This window comes from Ursus americanus, chromosome 22, assembly GCF_024610735.1.
Source record: "Ursus americanus isolate L20-20 chromosome 22, mUrsAme1.1.p, whole genome shotgun sequence".
In the NCBI taxonomy this organism is placed as follows: domain Eukaryota; kingdom Metazoa; phylum Chordata; class Mammalia; order Carnivora; family Ursidae; genus Ursus; species Ursus americanus.
In genome coordinates, this window is record NC_142148.1 from 17,505,017 (window position 1) to 17,528,585 (window position 23,569).

Below are 23,569 nucleotides of genomic sequence, written 5' to 3' on the forward strand. Positions count from 1 at the left end.
GCCCAGAAGGCCACTGTGGAAGGGAACACAACCAGATACTTTTTCAAGGTCACTTACACCTCTGAGATTAAAGAGAATGCACAGAAGCCACCTCACCCACTAATGTTTTCAGCCATCTGTCCAATCCATTCACTTATTCCAGAGGGGATTCAGCTACATATGAAGTACAGGCCAGGATTGGGCTCTGGAGATACAGGCATGTATAAGACGCTGCCCTTTTCCTGGAGTAGCCCATCATCAAGTTGGGAGACAAGACTTTCATATTATTGGATACAAAGGAGTCCATCTAATAATGAAAGTGACCGACTAGCTGGGGATGAAGTGGAGAGGTGGGAGGGTTAGCAGGGAAGATTTCACCAAACAGAAGATGCTCGACATGGGTTTTAAAGGGTATGTAGGAGTTTTCCAGGCGGACTCAGGTGGAAGAGAATTTCAGGCAGAGGGAACATACGTAAAGTCAGTCTCAGAAGTTGGAAACGCCTGAAATTGTCTGTGGCCTTGCGTTTAATTCCTTATCTTTGGAATATTAATATAAGGGCAATAAATGAGGCTGGAGGGGCCTGTAGGATGAAGTTGTTAGGGACCTTGTATCAAAGGCTTTGGAATTTATCCCGAAGGTAATGGCAAGGGGAGTAACTGGGTCCTATTCACATTTTAGAAAGATCTCTCTGATTACAGTGGAGGGTGGATTGGAAGGGACAAAACCAAAGCAAGAGAAACCAGCGAGGAGGCTCGTGGGAGAGTGTTTCTCCAGGTAAATTCACGATTTGCAAGAACCGTGGGTGTGCAGTAGAGTCACCCGGGGAGTTCAAACACTGCTGGCAGCCTGTGTCCCATCCCCAGAGAGTCTGATGGAATTTCATAGGGCTGTGGCTTTGGGAGGTATAAGGTTCCCCCAGAGGACTCTGATGTACAGCCATAACAGAACCTTCAACGAACTGTAACCAAAACTGTAGCACATAGGAGGTACTCCACAGATTTTTTTTTCCCAAAAAAATTATTATGAAAACATTTGGAGTGTCCTGTTCTTGGCTTCATACCACTTTGGGGTGGGTATGATGGAATGAACAGTTGGCTTTTAATCCCGCAGGGTTTCAGGTAGAAAATCCACCCCCAGAGTATACGTTTAAACCTTGAGAAGTCCAGTGTTACCAGTGAGACCGTCACAGCCCACCATTGCAGAGAGCCAGGAATATATGGGCCTGGCCAGCTGTCTGAAACAGCCGGTGCTACTGGACTGGGGCAGGAGGATGAGGCCCCGGGGCTGGAATCTGAGTTCTGAGAGCTACATGCAAAAGCAAGAACCATTTGCGGTCTAGAGATGCCCTATGCCTATGGCAAGGGGGATGCAGGGTGGTGGTCATTTGTAATGTGGAGGAAGGAGGAGGCAGAGGACGAGGAGAAGGAGGAGAGGCAGTGAGCACTTTCCTATCTCCGTGGCACTTTTGTCACACTCAGGTTTAGGGCAGAGATTGGTGCCCAGAGCCTAGCACCTGCTTAGCTTTTCCTCCGGGATGCTTAAGGGTTTGTGACACGCAAAGAACAGAATCCTGATCAATTAATAGCTGGGAAGACCCTCTAGTACTTCAGTCTGAAACCCCGAGGGAAGCGAAGTTAGAGAACACAGCTTAGCCAGGCAGCCCAGGCAAGGGCCTCCCACCCCATCTCCATTCCATCTAGAACAGCTAGGTAGCAGAACGAGCACTGGTTCTACCTCCCCAACCACCGCAGAGTTGAGGATCATGGTCGCACTTCTAGAAAAAAGGTCGGCAAAGTACAGCCACAGGTTCGCTCCAACCCACCCCTGGTTTCACAAAGAAAACTTCATCAGAACATAGCCATGCCCATTCATTTGCATTTTGTGTATGAGTGGTTGCAGGCCAGAGGACATGGCCTACAAAGCCCGTGCTGCCCACTCTCTGACCCAGTATAGAAAGTTTGCTATCGTCTTCTCTAGAAGACCCACCCGGGGTTGGCTTAACACATGGGAGACTAGAAGCAAGAAAGGGGGTACCGTGCACGAGCTGGGCTTTTCATAGACAGTGGTCCTGCCTGCCTGTGAAACAGCCCGCTGATTGGTGGAGTTTCTGACCATTTGGCTTACGGACTGCTTGTTTAGGCTGAAGCTAGTAAGGGATGGATGGGCAAAGGCAAGGCTAGTGTGACAGGATGAACGGATGCACGTTTCCCCTGCACTGCAGACAGGGAGGTGTGTAGACTGATGGTATTACAGATCCAGCCTCAGAAGCGGCATAGGGCTCATGGGCAGGGCATTCAGCCCATGCCACTGGGGGCAGGTGGAAACAGTCATCGGAACGTGGCCGGGCCTTCATGCTTCTGCAGCTTTCCTACAGCTGTTCGAGCTCCCTTGAATGCCCATCTTCCTCTTCCGTGAGATCAGCGACTACACCCTCCCCTGTGTTTCCATAGCACTTGGCTCATAACCCTATTAAATAAGCATTCCACATGGTTGTTGACTTGTCTGTCTCCTCCTGGATTGATGACTCCCAGCCCTTCCCCCTGTTCTGACTGGGAACTTCTACGTCCAACTTCCTACTCAGCATCTCAGCTTGGATGTCGAATCGTCATCTCAAACGTGGCTCCCACTGCTGTTGTTCTTACTGTGTGGAACGTGGCAAGAAGCAGGCGGCACTCAGCAGATGTCAGGTGCCGTTCTAAGCACTTGATGTGCCCAAAACACAGCACGTAATTCCTGCCTCCCCGGTCTCTTTCTCCCCATGTACTTCTCCATCTCCTCAAATGCCACGGCTCTCCACTCGCTTCTTCAAGCCAACAGTCTAGGAGTCAGCCTTCATCCCTCTGTCCTTCCTAGTCCACACCTACAGCAGATGTGTTGGCTGCCTGTGTCCCCTCGACACTCATGCACACATTACCTGCAGAGCATGGCAGATGTGCCAAAGGGTTTCCTAAGACTTGTCCTCAACCAATGGTAGATGGGAATTGGTGGGTAAACACCCCAATGTGAGATGGGCCTGTGAGATGAAACCCTAGGTGTGCACTGTGGTGACTTGCTTACTGGGGTACCTTGTACTGGCTTCCTTCCCATGACTGTATCATTTCCCCCACTCTCCTGCCCATGCCCCTTAGGATTGCTTCCCAAAGAAGATCTCGTATTCAAATCCTTATTTCCAAGTCTGCTTCTGAGGGAACCAAAATCTACAGTATTCAACTGAACATCCTGAAAATAATCACATCTACTGTCACCGTCCTGATAAAGGGTCCAGGGTGCCCTCATCTCTTATCTGGACCATTGCAACAACTTCCTAACTGATCTCCCTGCTTCCTCCCCAGGCCTGCATCCCATACACGAGCCAGAATGTTCTTTGTAAAACCTAAATCAGATCAGCTAACTGCACTGCCCTAACCCCTCCAGTGGCTTTCCATGTCACTTAGAATAATATTCAGCTCCTTACCAGGGACCACGATACCTTATATAGCCTGACATGTCCCAGCCTGTCCAGATGCTCCCATCACTGCTCTCCCTGCCTCACCCCTGAATATGGTCATTTGGTTACCACTTTTGCACCTGCTGTTCCCTCTGCCTGGAAAGCATGCCCTGCTTTTGGCACAACTGGCTTTTTCACGTGATTAAGGAGTTAGGGTAACTGTTCCCTTCTCAGAGAAGCCCTCCCAGAGTGTAAAATCTGGAGAAATTCTCATCCCCCATCACTGTCCCTTCTCCCTGCTTAATTTTCTTCATAGCACTTGCCACAGTCTGACATTATGTATGTTTGCTCTTTCACTTCCGGCGTCACCCAGTTGACTGGAAGCTTAAAGGGGACTTTGTCTACTCCTCTGTATCCCGAGTACTTACAACAGCACCAAATACATCCTGGGGACTCGATAAATATCTGTCAAATGAATGAATGAGTTAATGAGCAAATGACTCCCCTACTGGGCCAGATTTGGGCTCTTGACACACAGAAGCATCAATGATATTTGAGTCAATGAACGAGTGAATAAGTCCATGGAGAAGCCAAGTCTGTGTTCTCCCCAAGCCACATCCAAGAATACGGAGCCCTTTATACAAAGTGACCCGTCCCAGTGGATCTGATCCCCACCCTGGCTCATCTACACGTGGAGAAAGCCCCTATCTCGTGCCATTATAACCACTCTATCTTTCCTTTTTAGGCCTTACCAGAGGGGCAGACAGCTTCGTGGGACACAGCCAAAGAGGATGAAAACCGCAATAAGAATCGATATGGAAACATCATATCCTGTAAGAGCCCTGAGGGTTTGAGGGGCAGCCAGCCCAGGGGCCAGAGGAGTCCAAGGCTACTCTGGTCACACAAGGGGCAGGGTTTAAGGCATCATGACTTCTGCCTGTCCCACTGCTAGGGGGGCAGGTGTTGTAAGGTGAGCGTATGCCACGCAGGGCCTGTGTTGGCCAAGACACTTGGTGGCCCTGAGCCTGCAGGAGGAAAGCATGTGTTGTGCAGAAGCCAGGGAGACATCCAAGGTCATGGTCTTTTGCTCGACAACAAGCTTTAACATTCCTGTAATCACCCCTGATACATGGTTTGACGAGGGCAGAGATGCGAAGCGGTTAGAGCCCTGTGGAGTCAGACTGCCTGGGCTTCAATCCCAGCTGTGGGGCCCTGGGCAAGTTACCTGACCTCTCTAAGCTTCACTTTCTTACCTTTGAAATGATACAAACAATACAGACAGGGTCATTTTAAAAAGGTACATGAACCTTTGCATGGTGCTCGGCACCCTTACTCTTAGCCATGGAGATCGTTTCTCGCGGTCACTGATGAGCAGTACAGATATATAATTCCACCTTCTTTTAACCAGAAGTCACTGAATACCCATCTGGGGACATGGAATAAACCAGGTTGGTGGGGGGGGTGGGCATGATCAGATGTCCATTTTGGAAAGATCACTAGGGTAGCCAATCGGAAGGGTAGATTAGATTGGGAGAGACTGGAGTCAGAGGGACTGGTCAGAAGGCTACTGCAGTGGTCCCAGCAAGGGATGATGAGGCCTGAACAAGGACAGTGCCAACATTTGTGAGTGACTGTGCATAATATTCAGTGCTAGACGGCAAGGGAGGGAGATACTGCAGTGAGACTGCACCCCATGCGTAGGTCACAGGGTATCATCACTGCCAGATATTGGTATGTGCAGCCTTCAAAGCAGCATAAATCAGACAGGACAAAGTTACCTCATACAGAATGTTGAGTGTGGGGTCTGATGAGAGCAAGAGTTGACAACAGCCTTTGTCTGCCATGATGTACTCAACCTGGACCTTTAGACATCTCGCCAATTGTGTGCATAGCATTTCTGGTCTCAGCTCTCAGGATTACCCCATCTATCCAAAAACAGAGGGGGAAAAAAGACCTCGAATAACAAATTATTTCTAGCACAGTTCAGTGTTTTGTTTTGTTTAACTGTCTAGACATTGCCTAAGAAAAAGCTTGGAGGAAGAAAGCGTAAGATACAGGCAGCTTGCAAAGGGAAGAAAGAGGCAGAAGTTTTAGCTTAGCTGTTTCCTGTGCTGATTTAGGAATGGGCTATGAATGGTAGAACTAATCAGAAAACATTTATAATTTGTCTCTTGGAAGATAGTAATGCAGGCAGCAAGATTTCTTGCAAGGGAAGTGTTGGCAAGAGCTGCTCGAGCAATCAGGAAGTGTGTTATTAAGACCCATGACGTGCGGGCCTCTGTGGAGCCAGGCCTGTGCTGGGCCCTCAGTCTCTGCTCCCATGGAGCTCCCATGCCGGGCACAGGTAGCTGCTCACTCTGACCATCCTCTGCTCCAGCCCCATGCAGACCATGCCCTGAAATGTCTGGCCCCTTGTCCATTCCCCTTTCACGTTGTGAGTTTAGAGAGGGGCCACTAAATTATAGGCAGTGAGACCTTAGGTGATCACGCCAAAACTTAGTCGTCTCTCTATAAATTGGGTACAACGATGTCTTCCTCCCGGGGTGTTGTGCAGATAAGAAAAGATAAATGACTAGAGAACAGTGAGGAGCCCTTGCCTCCCTGAGAGACAAGGATATCCGGCCTGGGCCAGGTATCTGCACAAAAGCCTATGGTGGCTAAGGATGAGAAGCCACGCCAAACTGTCTGTCTTCCAGACTTCCCTGCTCATCCTTGGCACCCAGCACCTTTGCCTGGGCCATTGTCAGCTCCCACCTGGACTCTGCCCAGCCTTCTTCCTCCTGCCGCACATCTGATCTGACCCCCAACTTCCACCTGTCTGATCTCTGACAGAAGCCAGAGGGACATCTTCAAAATGGGAATTGAATCGTGTCGTTTTCCTATCAAAAACCCTTCAAATGGCTTTCCTGCACTTCTAAGCACTTCTTATCCAAAGGCCCTCAGCCACCTTTCCACCCCCATTCCATACTGTGTCCTCTCCATCCCAGTTTCGTCCGTTAAGCCACACTGATCTTCATTCAGCCCCTTGAGCTTTCTGTGCTCATTCATGACACAGGGCCTTTGCACATTCTGTGTACTCTATCAAAGTGCCCTTCCGGCCTCACTTTGCTCTACTAAGTTCTACTTATTCTTCAGATCCTACGCGGTCATCACTTCCTCAGGGAATTCTTCCAGCCCTTCAAATTTGGTCAAAACCCCATTATTCACTCCTTGGGCCCAGTGCATTTTCTCCTTAACCCAACTTGTCATCGTGCTGAGAGGCACTTTGATGACTACCTGTTGATTGCCTGTTTTCCTCACTGGAATAGATGCTGTGTGACAGCAGGCAGATGACTGTACTTCTGTGTCCCCAAACCTGGCATATGGTTGGGGCTCAGTAAATAGGAACTTAATGTTGGAAAGCAGACTCTCTGCAAGACCCCGAAGGGCTTCAGCCATGGACCACTCCCTCTGGCTTCTCAAATAAAAGAATATTCAGGAAGCATGGAGGGAGGTAAGCTGGAGCAGGATGACAGGGGCACAAGGATATGCCAGTAGGAGGAAGCTACTGAGCCTGAGTGGGGGTAGAGAGACAGGACACAGGAAGGGACAGGAAGAGAACCATCCTGTCTGCTGTGAGAGCTGCATCTTAGAAGTCAGGGTTCCAAGTAGCAAGGGAAAACAATGAAGGGGATTGAACTCCATCATTGGGGGAGCAGAAGACGCTGTCAGCAAGTGTCCCACCCACACCCCATGGCCTCAGCACCTGGTGACTGCTGGAACACCAGCAGACAGTCTGGCATCCTGGGCCAGGACTAGGGTGAGCGAGCGACGCACCCAGCTTGCAACATTCAAGGAGATGCCACGCTCGGCCGCACAACCCCGAGAGCGAGCGCCTCACTGAGGTGTGTGCCCTGGGCACCGCACTTGCTTCCGCTTCATGCTTCCGTGTCTGCGTCTCTTTGCCTGAGGACCTGCTCCCAAGCTGGGGCAAGACACTCTTATGCAAAAGGCAGTCTCTCCCTGGCCAGTGAAATAGCCCAGCTCCTTCCCCTCCCACCAAGGGTGTGCTCTTCACCTTTTCCAGAGTCCCCACAGCTCCTGGGCTGCTGTTGCCCACTGCAGGAGTGGGCTTGAAAACTCCCCCTTGGGGACTGCCTTCTCTCAGCCGCCTCCCTGCCCCCTTCCTGCTGGTGCCCCTGCATAAACTGTGTGCACTGGGATCCTCCTGTCCCATCTCCTTCTGCGGAAACCCGAAGGAGGCAGAGGGAAGTCAAACACCTAACGAGCTCGAACAAACCTGAATCTCCTTTCCCACTGAAGGGTCCATAACTCTACAGGACACTGCAGCCCAAGTAGGTCTGCACTCTGCACAAAAGGAGACAGGGTCAGGCAACCCGTGCATCCAAAAGCCCTGGAAGACACACTGTGGAACCAAGCAAAGAAAGACTCCTGGAATTGAAACGAGAAAAGGAAGAGAGAGACAACCCCGAGGAATGGAAAGTGTTCCTGTCCTTGTATGTGTCCCTCCCAAAGGCGAAGCCTGCCGCAGCTTGATAAATAGAAATATTCTTGGCACAAGAAGAAAACCGGGTGTGATTAGCATCTTAAGGAACCCGGAGCTCTGGGAGGCTGGAGTGGGGGACAAAGGCCCAGGCCAGGAGGACAGAGAAGATTAAAGGGGAAGAGGAGGAGGGAGGGCACTGCCTGCAAGTGAAACAATGAAAGAGAAACCTTGGTTAAATCAGCCCTTTCTTCCAAATGAGGCTGTTTAGAATTTGGTAGCAGAGACAGTGGGGCTTCCAGCGGTGGGATGACAAGGAAATGAAAGGGAAGGAAGTGAATGGAGATCCAGAACAAAGAGTTCTTTGCTTTTAAGCAGCCCTGGGGCAGAGACTGTGGACAAGGGGAAATCTCAAGAATATCCCAGCGTCCCCCTGTGTACGTTCTTCTGGAAGGGGCTTCCTGGGCTGGCGAGAAGAAGTTTCAGCGAGGAGAGGAAGTGATCGCAGAGGTTGCAGGTTTCACCAACTCCATCAGGGTCCCAGCAGGAAACAGATGGGACCCTCAAGGAGGGGGATGTGAAGAGAATTTAATCAAGTGATTTTTGTATAAAGGGGTGAGCTAGGTAGGTGTAGGGCAATGACAAGGAATTGTACAGTCCTAGAGGTTAAATACCCCGAGGAGAAGCTACCAGGACTCCCAGAAAGAGAGAAGACCCAGCTGGAGGCATGGCCTTCAGTGGGATCACAGCCAGCCCACAGTGACCCCCGCAAACAGAGCTGAAGAAGTAACCACGTTGGTCACATTCTGTCTTGGTCCAGTTCCTGCAGGTGCTTTCCATTGGCTAGACCCACCCCAAAGCCAGAGGACGAGGACATCTGCAGACCTAGTCCACCGGGCCCAGGTGTACCAGAATATTGGACCTGGGCTCAAGCAGAGCCAGGTTCTAGTCTCAGTTCCGCCACAGACCAGGCGCATGACCTTCAGCAAGGTCACTTCATCTCTCTGACCCTCAGTTTCTCCTCTCTTAGTGCATAGAGGGCAAATTAAGATGAATAACCATTGAATCCGAATCTCATGTAGAGACTTTTCAACCCAGCTGAGACATGGTCCAGCTTCTTTGAGTTCACAGGCAAGGAGTGATGGTCCAGAGATGGAGAGCCCCCGGCCAGGGTCACACAGCGAGTCTGTAGGACAGCCACGCCCTGCACTCCTGGCTTGTGCTGCCAGGGTACCACGGGACCCTGTCAAGGAATCCTTCTGCCTCAAGACACATCATGCTCTTGGGGGAGAACACCCTAAGGGGTCGGACCTCAGAACAAATGGCCGACTGCGATGAGCTTTTCAGACAGGCCATTCTCACTTCCAGGGAGGAACTCAGGTTCAAAACAAACCCAGAGACTCTTCTCACAGTGGTTTCTCTGCTGATTCCTGGGAAGATGGACCTGGGACAACAAAGTGGGCACCTTGTTCAGTGCTTCTGACTCTCAGTCTGCCTTCTCCGTTGGGGTCTCTCAGGGTGGGGTGGGGACCCTACAGATGGGTCCTGGCGTGGAAGTCGTCAGTGTCCTGGTTCATTGGAAGACTTGTTCTGGTCACTGGAGCCGTGTCTCCCTGCCTACAGGACAAGCCAGAACTGCCGAAAGAGGAACCATCCCCAGGAGCAGCCTTTGGACGTTGACTGAGAGAGTGGGTGTGTGAGCACCCTGGCCCCTCTCCCCTGAGTCAGAAAAACCCACTAGAGCTTCCAGCAGGATGAAGCCCAGTGGTCTGCAGTGGTAGCTTGCTTGATGACACACCCCTTGCCGGATTCCTTCCTTTCTGCATTTCCTTCCCTTTGCCCTTCCCACCTCTGGGATCACCTCCCATACCAACTACTTGCGCTCAAATCCTTGTCTCAGATTCTGCTTCCAAAGGAACCTGGCTGAGAAACCTTTCTTCTCTCCAGAAAGTTCCTTTAGTGGAGCGTGGACTGGACACCCTGCTTAAGATGAAGCAGTAAATGCATCAGGTGGTCTTGTGTGTCTCTGACTTCTCCCAGCACTCTGCCTCTCTGTTTAACCCCTCTGCCCACCCCCCAAAGGCTCCAACTAGGTCCGTGCAGAGGGGAGCCACTCAACCTCAGCCAGCACGGAATGGGCAGAGCAAGGAGGTCCAGAGACTGCCAGGCTATTTCCCTCTCCTGCCCCAGCCACCCTCTCTCTTGATAATGGTAATTCAATCAAGATTGAAGGTGCAGACCTTTAGCTTCAATGAGGTACCAGGCAGTCTCAGTGGAATTGTCTGCCTCCTCCCTATCCACTCGTGCAAGATGATGGCATTAACATTTCCAATCCTTCTAGAAAATGGTATTTCAGCTCCACAGTTCACTGTAATGAGCCAAATCTCTTTTCTCTGAAAAATTGCACCTTTTCTTTACCCTCCCGAGTGCCCAGAAGACAGGAAGAAAGCACATCGTATATCCAAGTAATAGTCTCTCCCCAGCCCCACCTCTGTCAAGTGATTCTCTTCTTAAGTGGATTCCACTTGAGAAGACCCATTTGTTGGGCTACCTTTGATGGGGAGGAGAGGAGGAGAGGTTCTGGTTTGTTTGGAGAGTTAAAATGGCACACAAGAGGAAAGAGCCCTCTCCTCTGGGGTGGGGGTGGAAACGCAATGGGTTGGGCAGTGTTGGAGTCAGAACTGGCACAGAAGGGGTGTGGGGGCAGTGGGTCTTGGGGTTTCAGGAGGAGTAGGGATCACACCACTCCGTGAGAAAGTTCTCAATCTTACACGTTCTCCTGAGTTGTTAAACTTCTTGGAGCCTTGAGTTTCTCATCCATAAAATAGGGTGATGATACACACACACACACACACACACACACACACACACACACACCTCTCACAGGGTTACCATGACAATCAAGTGGCATAGCATCCATTAACTTTCTAAAATAGTACCTGGAACATCATACGCACGCCACACAGGTAAATTCCTCTGCCTCACCACCTAACACAAGGTGGGCGTCTAGTCTCAGGGCCCCATTCCAGAAGGATATTTTGGTCTTTCCCAAAACAAACTGAAGTGAATAATGAGAGCACCTCAGTGCTACATACCTGAGCATTGATCAGCGCGCTCAAACCAGAGTATACGTCAGCATCTCCTAGAGGGCTCGTTAAAATGCATATTTCTGGGCCCCACGCCGGAGTATCTGATTCAGCAGGTCTGGGCCGGGACTCAAGAATTTGCATTTCTGGCAAGCTCCCAGGCATTGCTGATGCTATTGGTCAAGGGACCACATTTTGAGAACCACTGATCTAGAATAATAATTACACTGTATTTACATACTTGAGTTTGATTTCTTACAACACACCAGGTGCCTTCATATCTCACCTCTTTTAATCCTTGCAGTACCTCTGCAAAGGTAGATAGGATTTTGATGCCTAGTTGGATAAATGGAGACTCAGGGAAAGGAAGGAACTTGCCCCAGGTGATGTGGTTAGTGTGTGACAGACCTCCCGCCTGCCTCCAGAGTCTACCCAATCCCTTAGTCTCTCCTGCAGAGCAGAACTGGCTGCCAATCTGGGGACAGGACAGAATGGGTCTGCAGGGGGTAACGGATCAGCTATGGGGAAAGGGAGTATTGGAGCACAGGATCCAGGCACAACCTGCCAGTTCTGTGTAGAGGAAAGAGCCTTGGGTCCCAGGCCAGGTTACCTAAAATCAACTGTATGGCTATTAAGCAAGGGGACCTGGCCCTTTCTGCTTCTCAGCCTCTCAGACACAAACATGAATTCATTTATTAAGTAATTATTGAGTACTTGCCATGTGCCACACTGTAGAGGAGTTCAGTAAATAGGGTGCCCTTCCTTAAATAGAATGTGAAGCAGAGCCACAGGTTAATCAGGTAGTCACAGAAATACAGCTGCTCTAAGAGTTCCTGAGAAAAGTACAGGGAGCTCTCAGAGTCTGGGGTGGAGAGATCACAGGAGACTTCCTGAGTAAGGAACATGGAGCAGAGACCTGAAGAATGAGATGTTGTTTACTTGTGGAGGTGGGATGGGGGAGGGAGGTGTTCCTTTACATGTGCAAAGGCCCTGTGGTCAGAGCAGACATTGTGCATTTGAGCAACTGAAAAAAGAGCATAGTTATCAGCATAGTATTTGGGGAGGGGAGCATGAGGCTAGACTGGGAAGTGGGTCCCAAACCATCAGATCATGCAAAGCATTGTGGGCTTTGTTCCCTGTTAGTGCTGTCCTGAGCTGATTCATACCAGCTTGCAAGAACAGATTGTTAAATTTTCAGGAATTTTGGGAGCTAGTTGATGCCATGTTGGTAGCTTGAAATTAGTCATGGTGGGAGTATTTATACCACAGAAATCAGCAGACTGTACCGATCAGGGCCTTTTTTCCCTCCAGAGAGCTGTTTGTTAAACATTTAACAACATACCACTGGTCTTTGTCCTAAAATGACAAGGAACAGATTGATTCCAGAGGGACGGTGTTTCTGTTCCCCTGGAGTTGTGTTCCGCGGAGTTCTTTGGATATCCATATCTTTGCAGCTATGTCTCCTCTCCCCTGGCCACCACCAGTTTTCTGCTCCCCACGGGTCTGTTCTTGCCCGTCTCCCACCTCAGCTGAGAGCCAGGTGGGGCCAGCCTCCTCTCACCTCACCATGAAGAAGTTTGCTTCTCCTCTGTGTGACTCTTCTCAGCATCTTGTCTGGAATATCAAACGAGGAGTACCAAATTAGCTGTTTTTCAGGCTTGCGAAATGTAGATAGAGCATAATGAACGTTCTGGGCTGCTTGTAAATTACCTTGTATAAACTCCTTCACATCGCCCGCTGCCCCATCTTTCTCCATGTGCCTGTGGATAAACACAATTTTTTATCCTTCTAATTATATAAAGTTAGAGGAAGAAGGGGACACGGAATAATATTAGCATCTCCCAGAAGGAATAAATAAACCATGAGGACACTGCTACTCCTCGCAATGCCTTTCTGGTGGGCTGACGGCTGAGCTCTGCCCTTTCGAGAATATACGCCATAGCTGTTTGCCTCTGCAGGTTTACATCTGCTACAGAAGGGCAGGTGGGGAACACCGCGTTTCTAAGCATCACAGCCATGAGCCTTACCTCCAGCCCAGAACCACCATTTATTAAACACCTGCTGCATACCAGGCACTGTTCTACTACTTTTTTTTTTTTTTAGAGCAGTCTTAGGTTTCAGAAGAAGTGAGCGGAATGTACAGAGAGGGTTCCCACGTGCCGCCTGCCTCCCTCCCACATTCAGATCCCCTGTTACTAACACCTTGCATCCGTGTGCTATGTTTGTTACAATTAATGAACCAGTCTTGATCCATTATTATTATCTAAAGTCCATAGTTTCGTCTACTCTTTGTGTTGTGTAGTTCGGTGGGACTTTAAAAATGTGCAAGGACATGTATCCACTGCTACGGTATCATACAGAATCATTTCAGGGGCCTAAAATGCCCCTGTGTCCCACCTGGTCATCCCGTCACCAAGTCCCTGATTATTTACCTTGTCCATACCGAGTGTCACAGAGCGGGACTCACACAGTATGAAGCCTTTGCAGACTCGCTTGTTCACTTAGCAGTAGGCATGTACATTTCCTCCCTGTTTTTTCGTGGCTTGATCATTCATCTCTAAATATCACTGAATGATAGTCCACTGTGTGGGTATACATTTGTCTATCCATTCATGTATCGAAGGACATCTTGGATTGTTTTTCCCCTAAGTTTTGGCAGTTGTGAGCAAAGCTGCTATAAACATTTGTGTGCAAGTTTTTGTATGGACATAAATTTCCAACTCAGTTGGGTAAATACCAAAGACAGCAATTGCTGGAATCATATGATAAGAGTATGTTTAGTTTTAAAAGAAACTGCCGAACTCTCTCCCAAAGTGGCTGTTACCATTTTGCATTCCCACTAGCAGCAAACCGAGAGTTCCTGTGGCTCCATAGCCTCACCAGCATTTGGTGTTGTCAGTGTTCCAGAGTTGGGCCATTCTAGTAGGTGTTATGGAGATACCTCGTTCTTTTAATTTGAAATTCCCTAATGACATATGTTGTTGAACATTTTTCGTATACTTATTTGCCATGGGTGTATCTTTTTGCTGAGGTGTCTGTTCAGATCTTTTGCCAATTTTTTTAAATTGGGTTGTTTTCTTCTTGTTGAATTTAAGAGTTCTTTGTATATTGTGGATAAAGTCCTTTATCTGATATTCTGCAAATATTTTCTCCCAGTCTGTGGCTTGTCTTTTCATTCTCTTAATGCCCTCACACTTTTCATGCCTGCATTTTCTCATTCAATCCCCCAACACTCCGTGAGATATATAGTATTGGCTCCACTTTGCTAAGCAACCCAAGCTAAGAGAAATCAATTGACTTACTAAGTGATACGGCTAAGATTTGAACCCAGATCTGACCCTCAGCTCCCTACCTCACATCATCGGTGTATCCCACTTGCCACAGGTTAGCCCTCTGGGAATGAATCTTGGTATTTGCATAATAAAATAGCCTTTCACAGCCTCAGAAAATAGAGGTATCCTGTATTTGGATGCCTTGCAGAGCCCAGCATGGGTATTTGCATCTAAATGCCTTAATATGGGGTGGAGAGGCGGAGAGCCCTCTGTAACCTAACCCCTGCCTACCTCCCTCTCTCTTCTCCTGTGGCCAATCCCCTCACACTGTGTCCACAAGACAGGAAATGGTTTTCAGCCTCCCCAGTGTGCTTGCTTTTTCAGGAGCACTGCCTTCTCTTTCCTTGTTCCCTCTGCTGGAAGGACCCTTCCTCACTGTCCACTGGTCAAGTCTTAGCCCACTTTCAATGCCTCATTCGTATACTACCACTTCACAAAGCCCCCCTTTCTCCACTTTCTAGACCACGGAGTTCTACTCCTGTGTACAATCCGTCTCCCACACGGCACTGACAAATTCCTTAAGCATGAGCAACGCTTTGACGATACTTCCTTAGGCCATTCAAGCAGCCTGCACATAGTAGGTTCTTCATAAATGGATGAACACAAGATACCGACAAACACCATCCTCTGGTGGGTAGAGGCCCCTTTCATCTTTAACAATATTTAACTTAAATAAGTTTTGTTTCTTTTTGGTTTTTTAAATCATCTTTGCTTTCAGATTTTAACTTTCATTTTATGTTAAAGAAAATTCACTCTCCACATTTTGAACCAGAATCTCCATTTCCCATGCTATAGACCCCAGGGGCAGTCATAACTCAATAAATAAAGGAGATGTTTGAATCAATAAGTCATTAGTGAGACCAATGAGTAAAAGCACAATGTGCATTTTTACTTTTTTAAGGCTTATCGTTTTTGTAACCACTGGTAATGGGGCTTAACAGTCTCAGCTCAGAGTCAGGTGCTGGGCCTTGTCTGACTCCTTGCTCCTGGAGCAGGGTGGGGGTCCCCCGGGAAGTCCCATTCCTGGGGCTAGAATACTGCAGGATCTGAGACCAAACATTTGCACAGACTCCAGGAGCAGTGCCTGCCAGATGCTGGTAGAAGTCCAGGGACAGCACCATGTGTGGATGGGGAAGGGATCCGAGATGGAATCCCAGCTCTGCCGCGTGCAGACTGCATAACGTTGGGAATGTGCTTAACCTCTCTGAGCCCCCGTCTCTTCATCTGTGAAATGGGAAGAATCAACATACTATATCATCATAGTATTATTGTAGTAATTCACAGAGCTATGTTGAGGAATAAATGATTGAGCGAGATCTTATCTGTAAAGTCTGATACTGTCCATGAACTCTGTAACTGTGAACTTCAGACTCCCGACTTCACACCGCACTCCCCCACCACCCCAAAGAGATGAGTTAGACCTCCCACCTGCAACTCTCGCCCATGAGGAGTAAGCAAAGTGGCATCCGGTGTATCTCTGTGTCTATCATAGTCCCTGACATGGTCAAGGACTAATTTTTGAATTTTTAAATTAATGGATATGAAGTAATGTCCTATCCAGTCCTGGGCCTGCTTGTCCATCCTCGGACCCATTCCTTGCCTTCTCCTCTTCAACCTTGTCTCGCAGGGAACTGACCCCGGCAGGCTGCATTTCTCAGTCTCTTGCCAGCTTGCATCTGGCTGGCTTTGGCCAAGGACATGCCCTGGTGGGAGATTGGGAGTCGGGGAAAGGAAGAAGCCAGGGGTACACCTTCCACTCTGCCCAGTCGCAGACTCCTCCTTTAGCAGTGAGAGAGGCTCCTCTTTTTCTCCAGCTCCCACCAGAGAGGCTCATGGGCTCCAGTTTCCATGGGGGGCCCCAGCCCCCAGCTCTGATAACCTCGCCTCCTCCGTCTGCCCCACTGTCTGCAGGGAGGCAGCATCTCCTCACTAGTGCTGGTGTTTGAGTTACGCAGCCTGTCTCCGGCTTTTCAGCTCTTCCATCAGTGGCTAGCCCATTCTCTGGCATCAATTCCCCCTGCCGAGGACACTTGAAGCCGTTTCCAGTATCCTGCTTAGACCCCTCTTTGGAAGCAGCAGTGTCTGAGCTCAGAGGTCAGAGAACCCACTCTTTCAAGTTCTGCCACGCACGAGTCATGTGGCAGGTCCAGTCCTTGTGAGCCTCAGTGTCCTCATTTGTAACAGGGCTATGCTGCTTATCTCCCAGGATCACTGCGAGAGTCCAACAAGGTGATCCATTCATTCGCTCACTAAGGATTTGTGGAGCTCCTGCCGCGGGTGGAGGCACAGAGGATGGAAACAGGGAACAAAGCACTAATGTCCCTGTCCTCGGGGGCTTCCGGTTTGCAGTAATAGATGTGCCCGTAAACTGCAAAGGGCTGCATAAGTCTTAGCAGGATACGCTGAACCAGCCTCCTGACCCCAGGGACACTTGCTGGGAACCCTAGCCCTGTTCTAGACCAGGTAGTGGAGGCAGTGACATGCAGCGATGGGTGACAGGGACCTGGAGAGCGAGCTGAGCCCCTCGTCCCACCAGACCCAGGCAGGGTGTTCCGTTCGTGTGCGTCTGTTCGTGCATCACAGTGCGCTTTAATTAGTTGTAAAGGATTAGCCTGATTTTTCTGCATGAGGGTTTTTTTTTAATGGTGTTTATTTGATGTTATTTGAAGTAAACGTGCCATTGACTAAACCCTGCAAATCTTGTTTATGCCTGGATTGTGTCTGAAATGGTGTTCTCCGTAACACGTTTTTAGTTATTGATGACCTCTTTTATAACGACGGAGCCAGCTTCCCTTGAATGATTGTATCGATAACAATATGTGGCCAACAATCTATTTGCAACAATTCTCCAAGAAGCAAAAGAAAAGCATTTGTGCACATGTGGAAAATAGGTAAATTTGCCGTTTTTAAGCAATAATGAAAACGGAGCGTGTTAGTTCGGATCCGGCACTTCCCGCCTCCTGAGTGTTTTGATCTCTCTCGCACTGTCGTGTGAAGAAGGTATTTCTACTGCCCTTTTAATGACAAAATCACGAAGACTTAAAGAAGCAGGCAACTCACCCAGATGGATCATGACGAGAGCTAGAAGGGCAGGTGGAAAAAAGAGAAGGAGAACACACAGTGCTTTTTAAGGCACAGTGATCTCCCTGAGCCCCAACTGCCTCATCTGTAAATGGGGACGATAACAGGGTGGGGCCAAGGGGTCAAACAAGAGAGGATGTGAGAAGCAGCATGAGGGCTGTATTACTAATGCCTGGTGGCTCTGCGGCAGGGCAGTGCTGGCCCCTCACTGCTGGCCCCTCACCGCCCACCCCCTTGTTTTCTGCTCTCTCGCTGCAGATGACCATTCCCGGGTGAGGCTGCTCGTGCTGGACGGAGACCCGCATTCCGACTACATCAACGCCAACTACATTGATGTGAGAGTCTTCATGGGGCTTGGGCAACCAGATTCTGGGGTGTTTGTAGCAGGCTCAAGCCCTGTGGCTGTCCCCCAGCCGCTCCCCTACAAGGTGGCCCTCCTAGAACGTGTCCAGAGGGGTCTGGCTCCTCCCGGATTTGTGTAATTAGCATAACCCACGTTGGTGATCCGTCTAAAGCTGCATCGTCTTTGGGGCTGGCTGGCGTAGCCTGCTCTGTGGGGCCCCAGGACAGCTGCCCGTCTTGTTCATTCACCCATTAATTCATTTGTACGTGTGTCTGTTTGTCCATCCATTCATTCATTTGAAGGTATAGCCATTTATGCAACACAAATTTAAAAGTGCCTGCTGTGTGCCAGATGCTATGGGAGCCATAAAACTAAAATCGCCATGGTCTCTACCCTTTAAAACCTGAGCAGGAAGATAAGCTATGCACATCAATAATTCCAGGGCAAACTGGAAAGCGGTAAGTGTCATATGTTCAGATAAAATGCTGCAGGGATTCAGAGGTGGGGGAAAAAATCGCTTCTTCCATCAGGAATGCAAAATGTGATATGAACCAAAAGCTTCAAGTACAGGATGAATTTAAAATTAAAGAGGGGGAAGATGGGCCTCTCGTTACAACAGCACAAGCCAAAATGTAGCAGCTGGAAGCAGAGTCTGCAGCAGCTCAGGTTGAGGAGAGCAGAGACGATGCCGTGGGAATAGAGGAAAATAAGGTTGGAGCTAGATCATCGGTGGTTTACGATCAAACTTAGAAGCTGGGCTTGATTCTGTAGGCAAGAGAAAGCTGCTGGAAGTTCTTGATCATGCGGGTGAACCGTGCAGAGCTGAGCTGTGGGATGATTTATCTATCGCCAAGGGTCAGATAGATCCGAGGGAGGAGATTCCGGGATTCAGACTCCCAGTTAGGAAAGGGGCTGCTTCGCCATGGAAGGGAGAGGGTTTGCAAAGGCGGAGCATGGCCGCCAGGGGCAGATGGATGGCCTGACCTCAGCTAGGAGCCTGAGGGCCTTGACACGTGGCGGAGATCACCTCGGTCCCTCTGATGCCCAGGTGTTTCTGTAGACAGGCTATGAAGTAGAGGGGTGTGCGTTTGAATTCCCCCCATCTAGGCTGATCCAGATGATTCAGAGGTGATTGATTCAACAAATATGTATTGAGCCTTGTGTTAGTCATTGGTCTGTTTGCTCTCAGATCTATTTCTTGTCCTTCCCCATTCTGCTTTGCATTGCTCATATGAGTATGTGTGTGATAGTGTGCCTGTGAGTTTTTATGTGTGTGTGATAGTGTGTGAATGTGTGTGTATATGAGTGTGTGTGTGATAGTGTGCCTGTGAGTGTGTATGTGTGTGAGTGTGTGTGTATGTGTGCATGTGTGGCAGGAAGGAGAACAAGCCAACCCCTGCGGGGAAGGTGCTGATGGGAGATTGGAGCATGAAAGGAAAGCTGGTGTCCGGCTCCTCTCACTTCCTCGGGTGGCAGCTCCGGCAGTGGCTGCATCCCAGCTGTGGCACCAGCTTCCACCAGGCAGACCCACCAGAATTCCTGCCCCTGCCGGGCAGCCCCAGCTCTGGGGTCTGGCAGCTTCTCTGCCTCCCACCGTCCACTAGTTCCAGGGGCGGTCACAGTCTCCTACTGGTGCCTGTCTCTGCGTTGCCACTCTGTGCCCTGGTTAACATCTCAGCTCCTCTGTCACTGATGTCACCAGCACCCCATGCTGAATTCCCTGCATCTGAAACACCCTGGGTAGTTTCAAGTCTCCACCTGAACCCTGGCTTATAAAGGGCCTTCCCACGGTCAGGATCTGGAGCTGGAGTTTCAGTGGAAGTCAAGGTAGACACAGTCTCTGTCCCCGTGGCCCTCCCAGGAAAGTTCACAAGGAGGTGGCCAGTTCAGAGCAGCCTGCCTCGAGCCTGGACAAAGCATATCCGCCCATCACAGCTCCGGCCTCTCCCTCATGCATCTAGTATTCATTTCTCAGACACTGAGCCGGTCCTCCACTGTGTGCTGGAAATCCAGACCTGAAAAGGAGACTCAGATCTGGTGAGGGAGTTGGGTAAGAAGAGACCCTCACAGAGCAGGACCTGTGTGAACATAAAGGAAAACCAAAGCTTTGGTTGGGGTGGGAGTGGGTAGTCAGGGGAGCCTTCATGGAGGAAGTGATACAGTGTTGCCTTAGTCAATGAGTAAGAGTCCAACAGGCAAGAAGGATTGATAGTAACCTAAGATCACCTCTTGCGTATCAGCATTACTTTAACTAGTACCACAACCTCACAAGGTAAGTGCCATTACTACCCATTTCCAGATGAGTTAGCTGAGGCTCTCAATATTAGCTTATCCAGGATCACACTGCTGGATGTGGAGGAGGAGGGAGCAGGAGTCTGGATCAGGGGTGGCTTCCCTACCGTGTTCTGCTGGCTTCAATAATAACAGTAAAGCAATGACAGTAGCCAGTGGCTCTAAATGAGTCATGTTTGGGCCTTGTGATGGGTGGTTTTAAAGGAGTTAGTTTATGGAGACCCCTCAATAGCCCCCCAAGTTAGGTAATCATCCCCATTTTTCAGAAAGGGAAGCTGAGGTTTAAAGAGATGGCAAAGTTTGGGGTGCCTGGGTGGCTCAGTCAGTTAAGCGCCCAACTCTTAATTTCGGCTCAGGTCATGATCTCAGGGTTAGGAGAGCAAGCCCCACATCAGGCTCTGTGCTGAGCGTGGAGCCTGCCTGGGATTCTCTCGCTCCTTCTCCCTCTGTCCCTTTCCCCTACCCTTCTGTCTGTCTGTCTCTCCCTCTCAAAAAAAAAAAAAAAAGTTTAAAGAGATTGCAAAGCTTTAGTAAGGCCATGCATCTGGTCAGCAGCAGAACCAAACTAGGAACCAGACCAGAATAACTCCCAGTCCGGAGCCTTTCCTCCTGCCCCTCCCCCCATCCACTCCCAGACAGCATCCTGCATCCAGCACATAGTGGGGACTCAGTTAGCATGCAGTTAAGCACACTAAACTCGTTCCTTCCGGTTTCCGCTTGACCTTGTCTGCAGCTGAGTACTCGTGGCAACCCCGGAGGCCCACAGAGGGTCTGCCAGCCCAAGGTGCCATATATAGCATTTGTCCTCTGAGTGGTAACCCTCCCACAACAGTTACTTTCCTAGATAGATGCTTCTCTAGATAAAGTGGCGCGAACATCTGACTCCAGCCAGAGCCAAGATGCACTTTGGTGTGTGACAGGCAACACACGAAATCGCTTCAAAGGCAGGTGAATCCTTGCAACATCAGCACTAAAAACGCCTGCCGTTCCTGCCAGGTTTTATCATTACAGTGCATTCCGCAAGCCTTTAAGGATACGAAACCAGGGGTTGAGGCTAAGATCCTTGCTCAAGGTTACATGGCTAGAATCCAGTTCTCTGTGCGCTAAGGACACCCCACCACCTTCTCCCTCTCGAAGAAGTAGATTGTGCAGACAGGCCAAACAGCCCCTGCGGGATGCTGTCTTCATCTGTGACTCTGGCCTCTGCTGGATCTCAGCTCCTAGAGTCAGGGGTTCGTGAGACCAGAGTCACGAATTCAGCCGTTGTTGGGCCTGTTGAGTCCAGGCCTTTCTGCTTACTAGCCTTATGATCTTACTGACTTGTTCTGATATCCGTAAAGTGGGGCATGAATATGATACCCAGTGTATCTGTCAGTCTTCCATTAGGACACAGAGGCTCAAAGGGAGTAACGGGGGGCAGGGGAGTTAACAAGGTAGGAACAGGGTTAAGGGAAACCAGCAGGGTGGGGTGCAGTATCCCCGGGCTAGAAGCAGCAGCCTCTGACAGAGTCAGTGCCAACCTCGGCGGCCTGACGGGGCAGACCTAGAAGAACATACACCCCAGTCTCCCCAAGGCCTCTGAGCTCCTGCTTCTGCCCCCCCTCTCCCCCGCCCTTGGCTGAATCCAGCTGGAAACCAGAAGCCGTGGAACCCCATGATGGTAGTCCATACAGGTCAGCGTCCATCCCACAGCACAGAGCAGAGTCTGGAAGGGAAAAGCGGGAACATGGGGACAGGGGGCGGAGAAGACACCAAGCACAAGCACCTCCTAGTACCCTGTTACCAGTATGGGGCAGAGTGGGGGGTGGGGAATCCCATTAACTGTGAACCTACTGTGTACTCCAGCAAACTTAAAATTCCTGTAGTCCTTTTAGGGATTCCTGCCAAGACACATGCTAGATAGTTCTCTAGGTCCCCACTCTTTTGCCCCGGTCTCCACCCCCACTGAAATCCTCCCGGACATTTGCTCTCAGAAGAGCAAACTGCCCACGCTGGAATCATTTATCCACAATTGGATCTTGATGATCCATTAAAACAACTCCATTTGAATAATGAGCTGGCTGGGGCCAGCCCTGTCTGTGCCTCCAGAGGCCACGGTTCTGCTACCATCTGAACCGTCCCACTGGCGGGCTTGTTTGCACACCCGAGAATGTATTGGCCACTTGAATCTGTTATAAATTACCAGTCTGGAAATAAATATCGTATCTGGGTCCCCAGTAAGTAACAGATGCCTGAGTTCAGAGTGAGATAAATGCGTTTTGGATGCAAGCCTCTTTCCCATTGCTCACAGACGGATGGAGGCAGGCCCGGTGCTGGTTTGCAGTCGATCTGTGTGCTGTGTAGGTGGGACTTAAATGAACTCAAAGTTCTTTTAAGGTTAGGAAGTTTTCTGTACCAGTTCTTGGCAAATCCCCAGTAAAGCCCCAGTCGAGCAATACATTTCCTTTTATCTCCAGTGCTAAGGAATCTCGTGGTTAGAACGTTTTCTCTTTGGGGACTCGGTGGGGTCTTGGAGACCAGAGAGGGCCTCTTTACTCCCATGCAGCGTGCAGACAGGCACACAGCGTGCGTGCATGCGTTCGATATGCGTTTATCAAGGCTGATGGCCTGGGCAGACTTGGTGCTGGAGACGCAGCCACGAGCAAGCCGCAGACAGCCCTGCCCTATCGGCACGCTCGCTCCACTGGGGAGACAGACAGTGAGCACGTCCATAAACAAGGAACATTCTGCCGTTGAGTGATAAGTGCCCTGAAGAAAAGTAAATCAGAGAAATGTGAGAGGGGCCAACAGGGTGGTCAGGGGAGGCTCTCTGTGAAGTGACTGACAACCGAGCAGAAGCCGGGCTGGAGGGAGAGAGCAAACCACCGAGCTCACCGGGGACAGATGCAGCAGGCACAGGGAATGGCCCGTGCAAAGGCCTCTAGATGGAAACGTGACTCCTGTTTCTGAAGAAGAGCAAGACAGCCCGTGAGCCAGCAGAAGGGTGATAGGAACCGAGCATGCTGCTGGAGGGAGGAACCAGGAACGCCATGAAGCGTGCCCAGCCTCATCTCCAAGACCTGTTTATGCTTGTCTGCCACCCACCGGCCTTTGCTGAAGGCTGCCCCAAGCTCTGAGGGGCAGGCGCCATGGCCCATGGGGAGAAGAGTCCAAAAACCGTATTGCAGCTCATGTGGTCCGTGTGTTGTTTGGCCATGTGCAGAAGCCTACAGGACCGCGCAGGAGGAGGGAAGTCTCGTTTGAGGTGCGGTGCCGGGAAGCTGGGACACAGGGCCCTGGGGAGGGCGAGGAGAGGGACAACTGGCAGCGAGGCCAGAGACGGATGATTAGTCCTGAGCTAGGACATTCAGACATTATTGTGCAGACAGCGGGGAGCCATTGCAGGCCATTTGGTGGGGAAATAACATAATCCAATATGCACTGGAGAGTTCGCTCTGGTTGGAAGCTGATGGGCAGGCAATGGGACCAAACTGGAGGCAGGGAGGCCAGCAAGCAGGGGTCAGGAAGGACAAGGACTGTAACTAGGAGTGATGATGTGGGTGACT

General features: G+C 50.0%; 1 protein-coding gene across 1 annotated transcript in view; it reads left to right on the forward strand.

Annotated features, from left to right (window-relative positions):
- The window catches only part of PTPRT (protein tyrosine phosphatase receptor type T), a 776,661-nt gene that overhangs the window by 693,649 nt on the left and 59,443 nt on the right, over window positions 1-23,569 (forward strand). Inside the window, 2 exon segments of the mRNA XM_087853941.1 lie at window positions 4,153-4,240; window positions 17,648-17,724. Of these exon segments, the coding sequence (XP_087710067.1) occupies window positions 4,153-4,240; window positions 17,648-17,724 (165 nt within the window).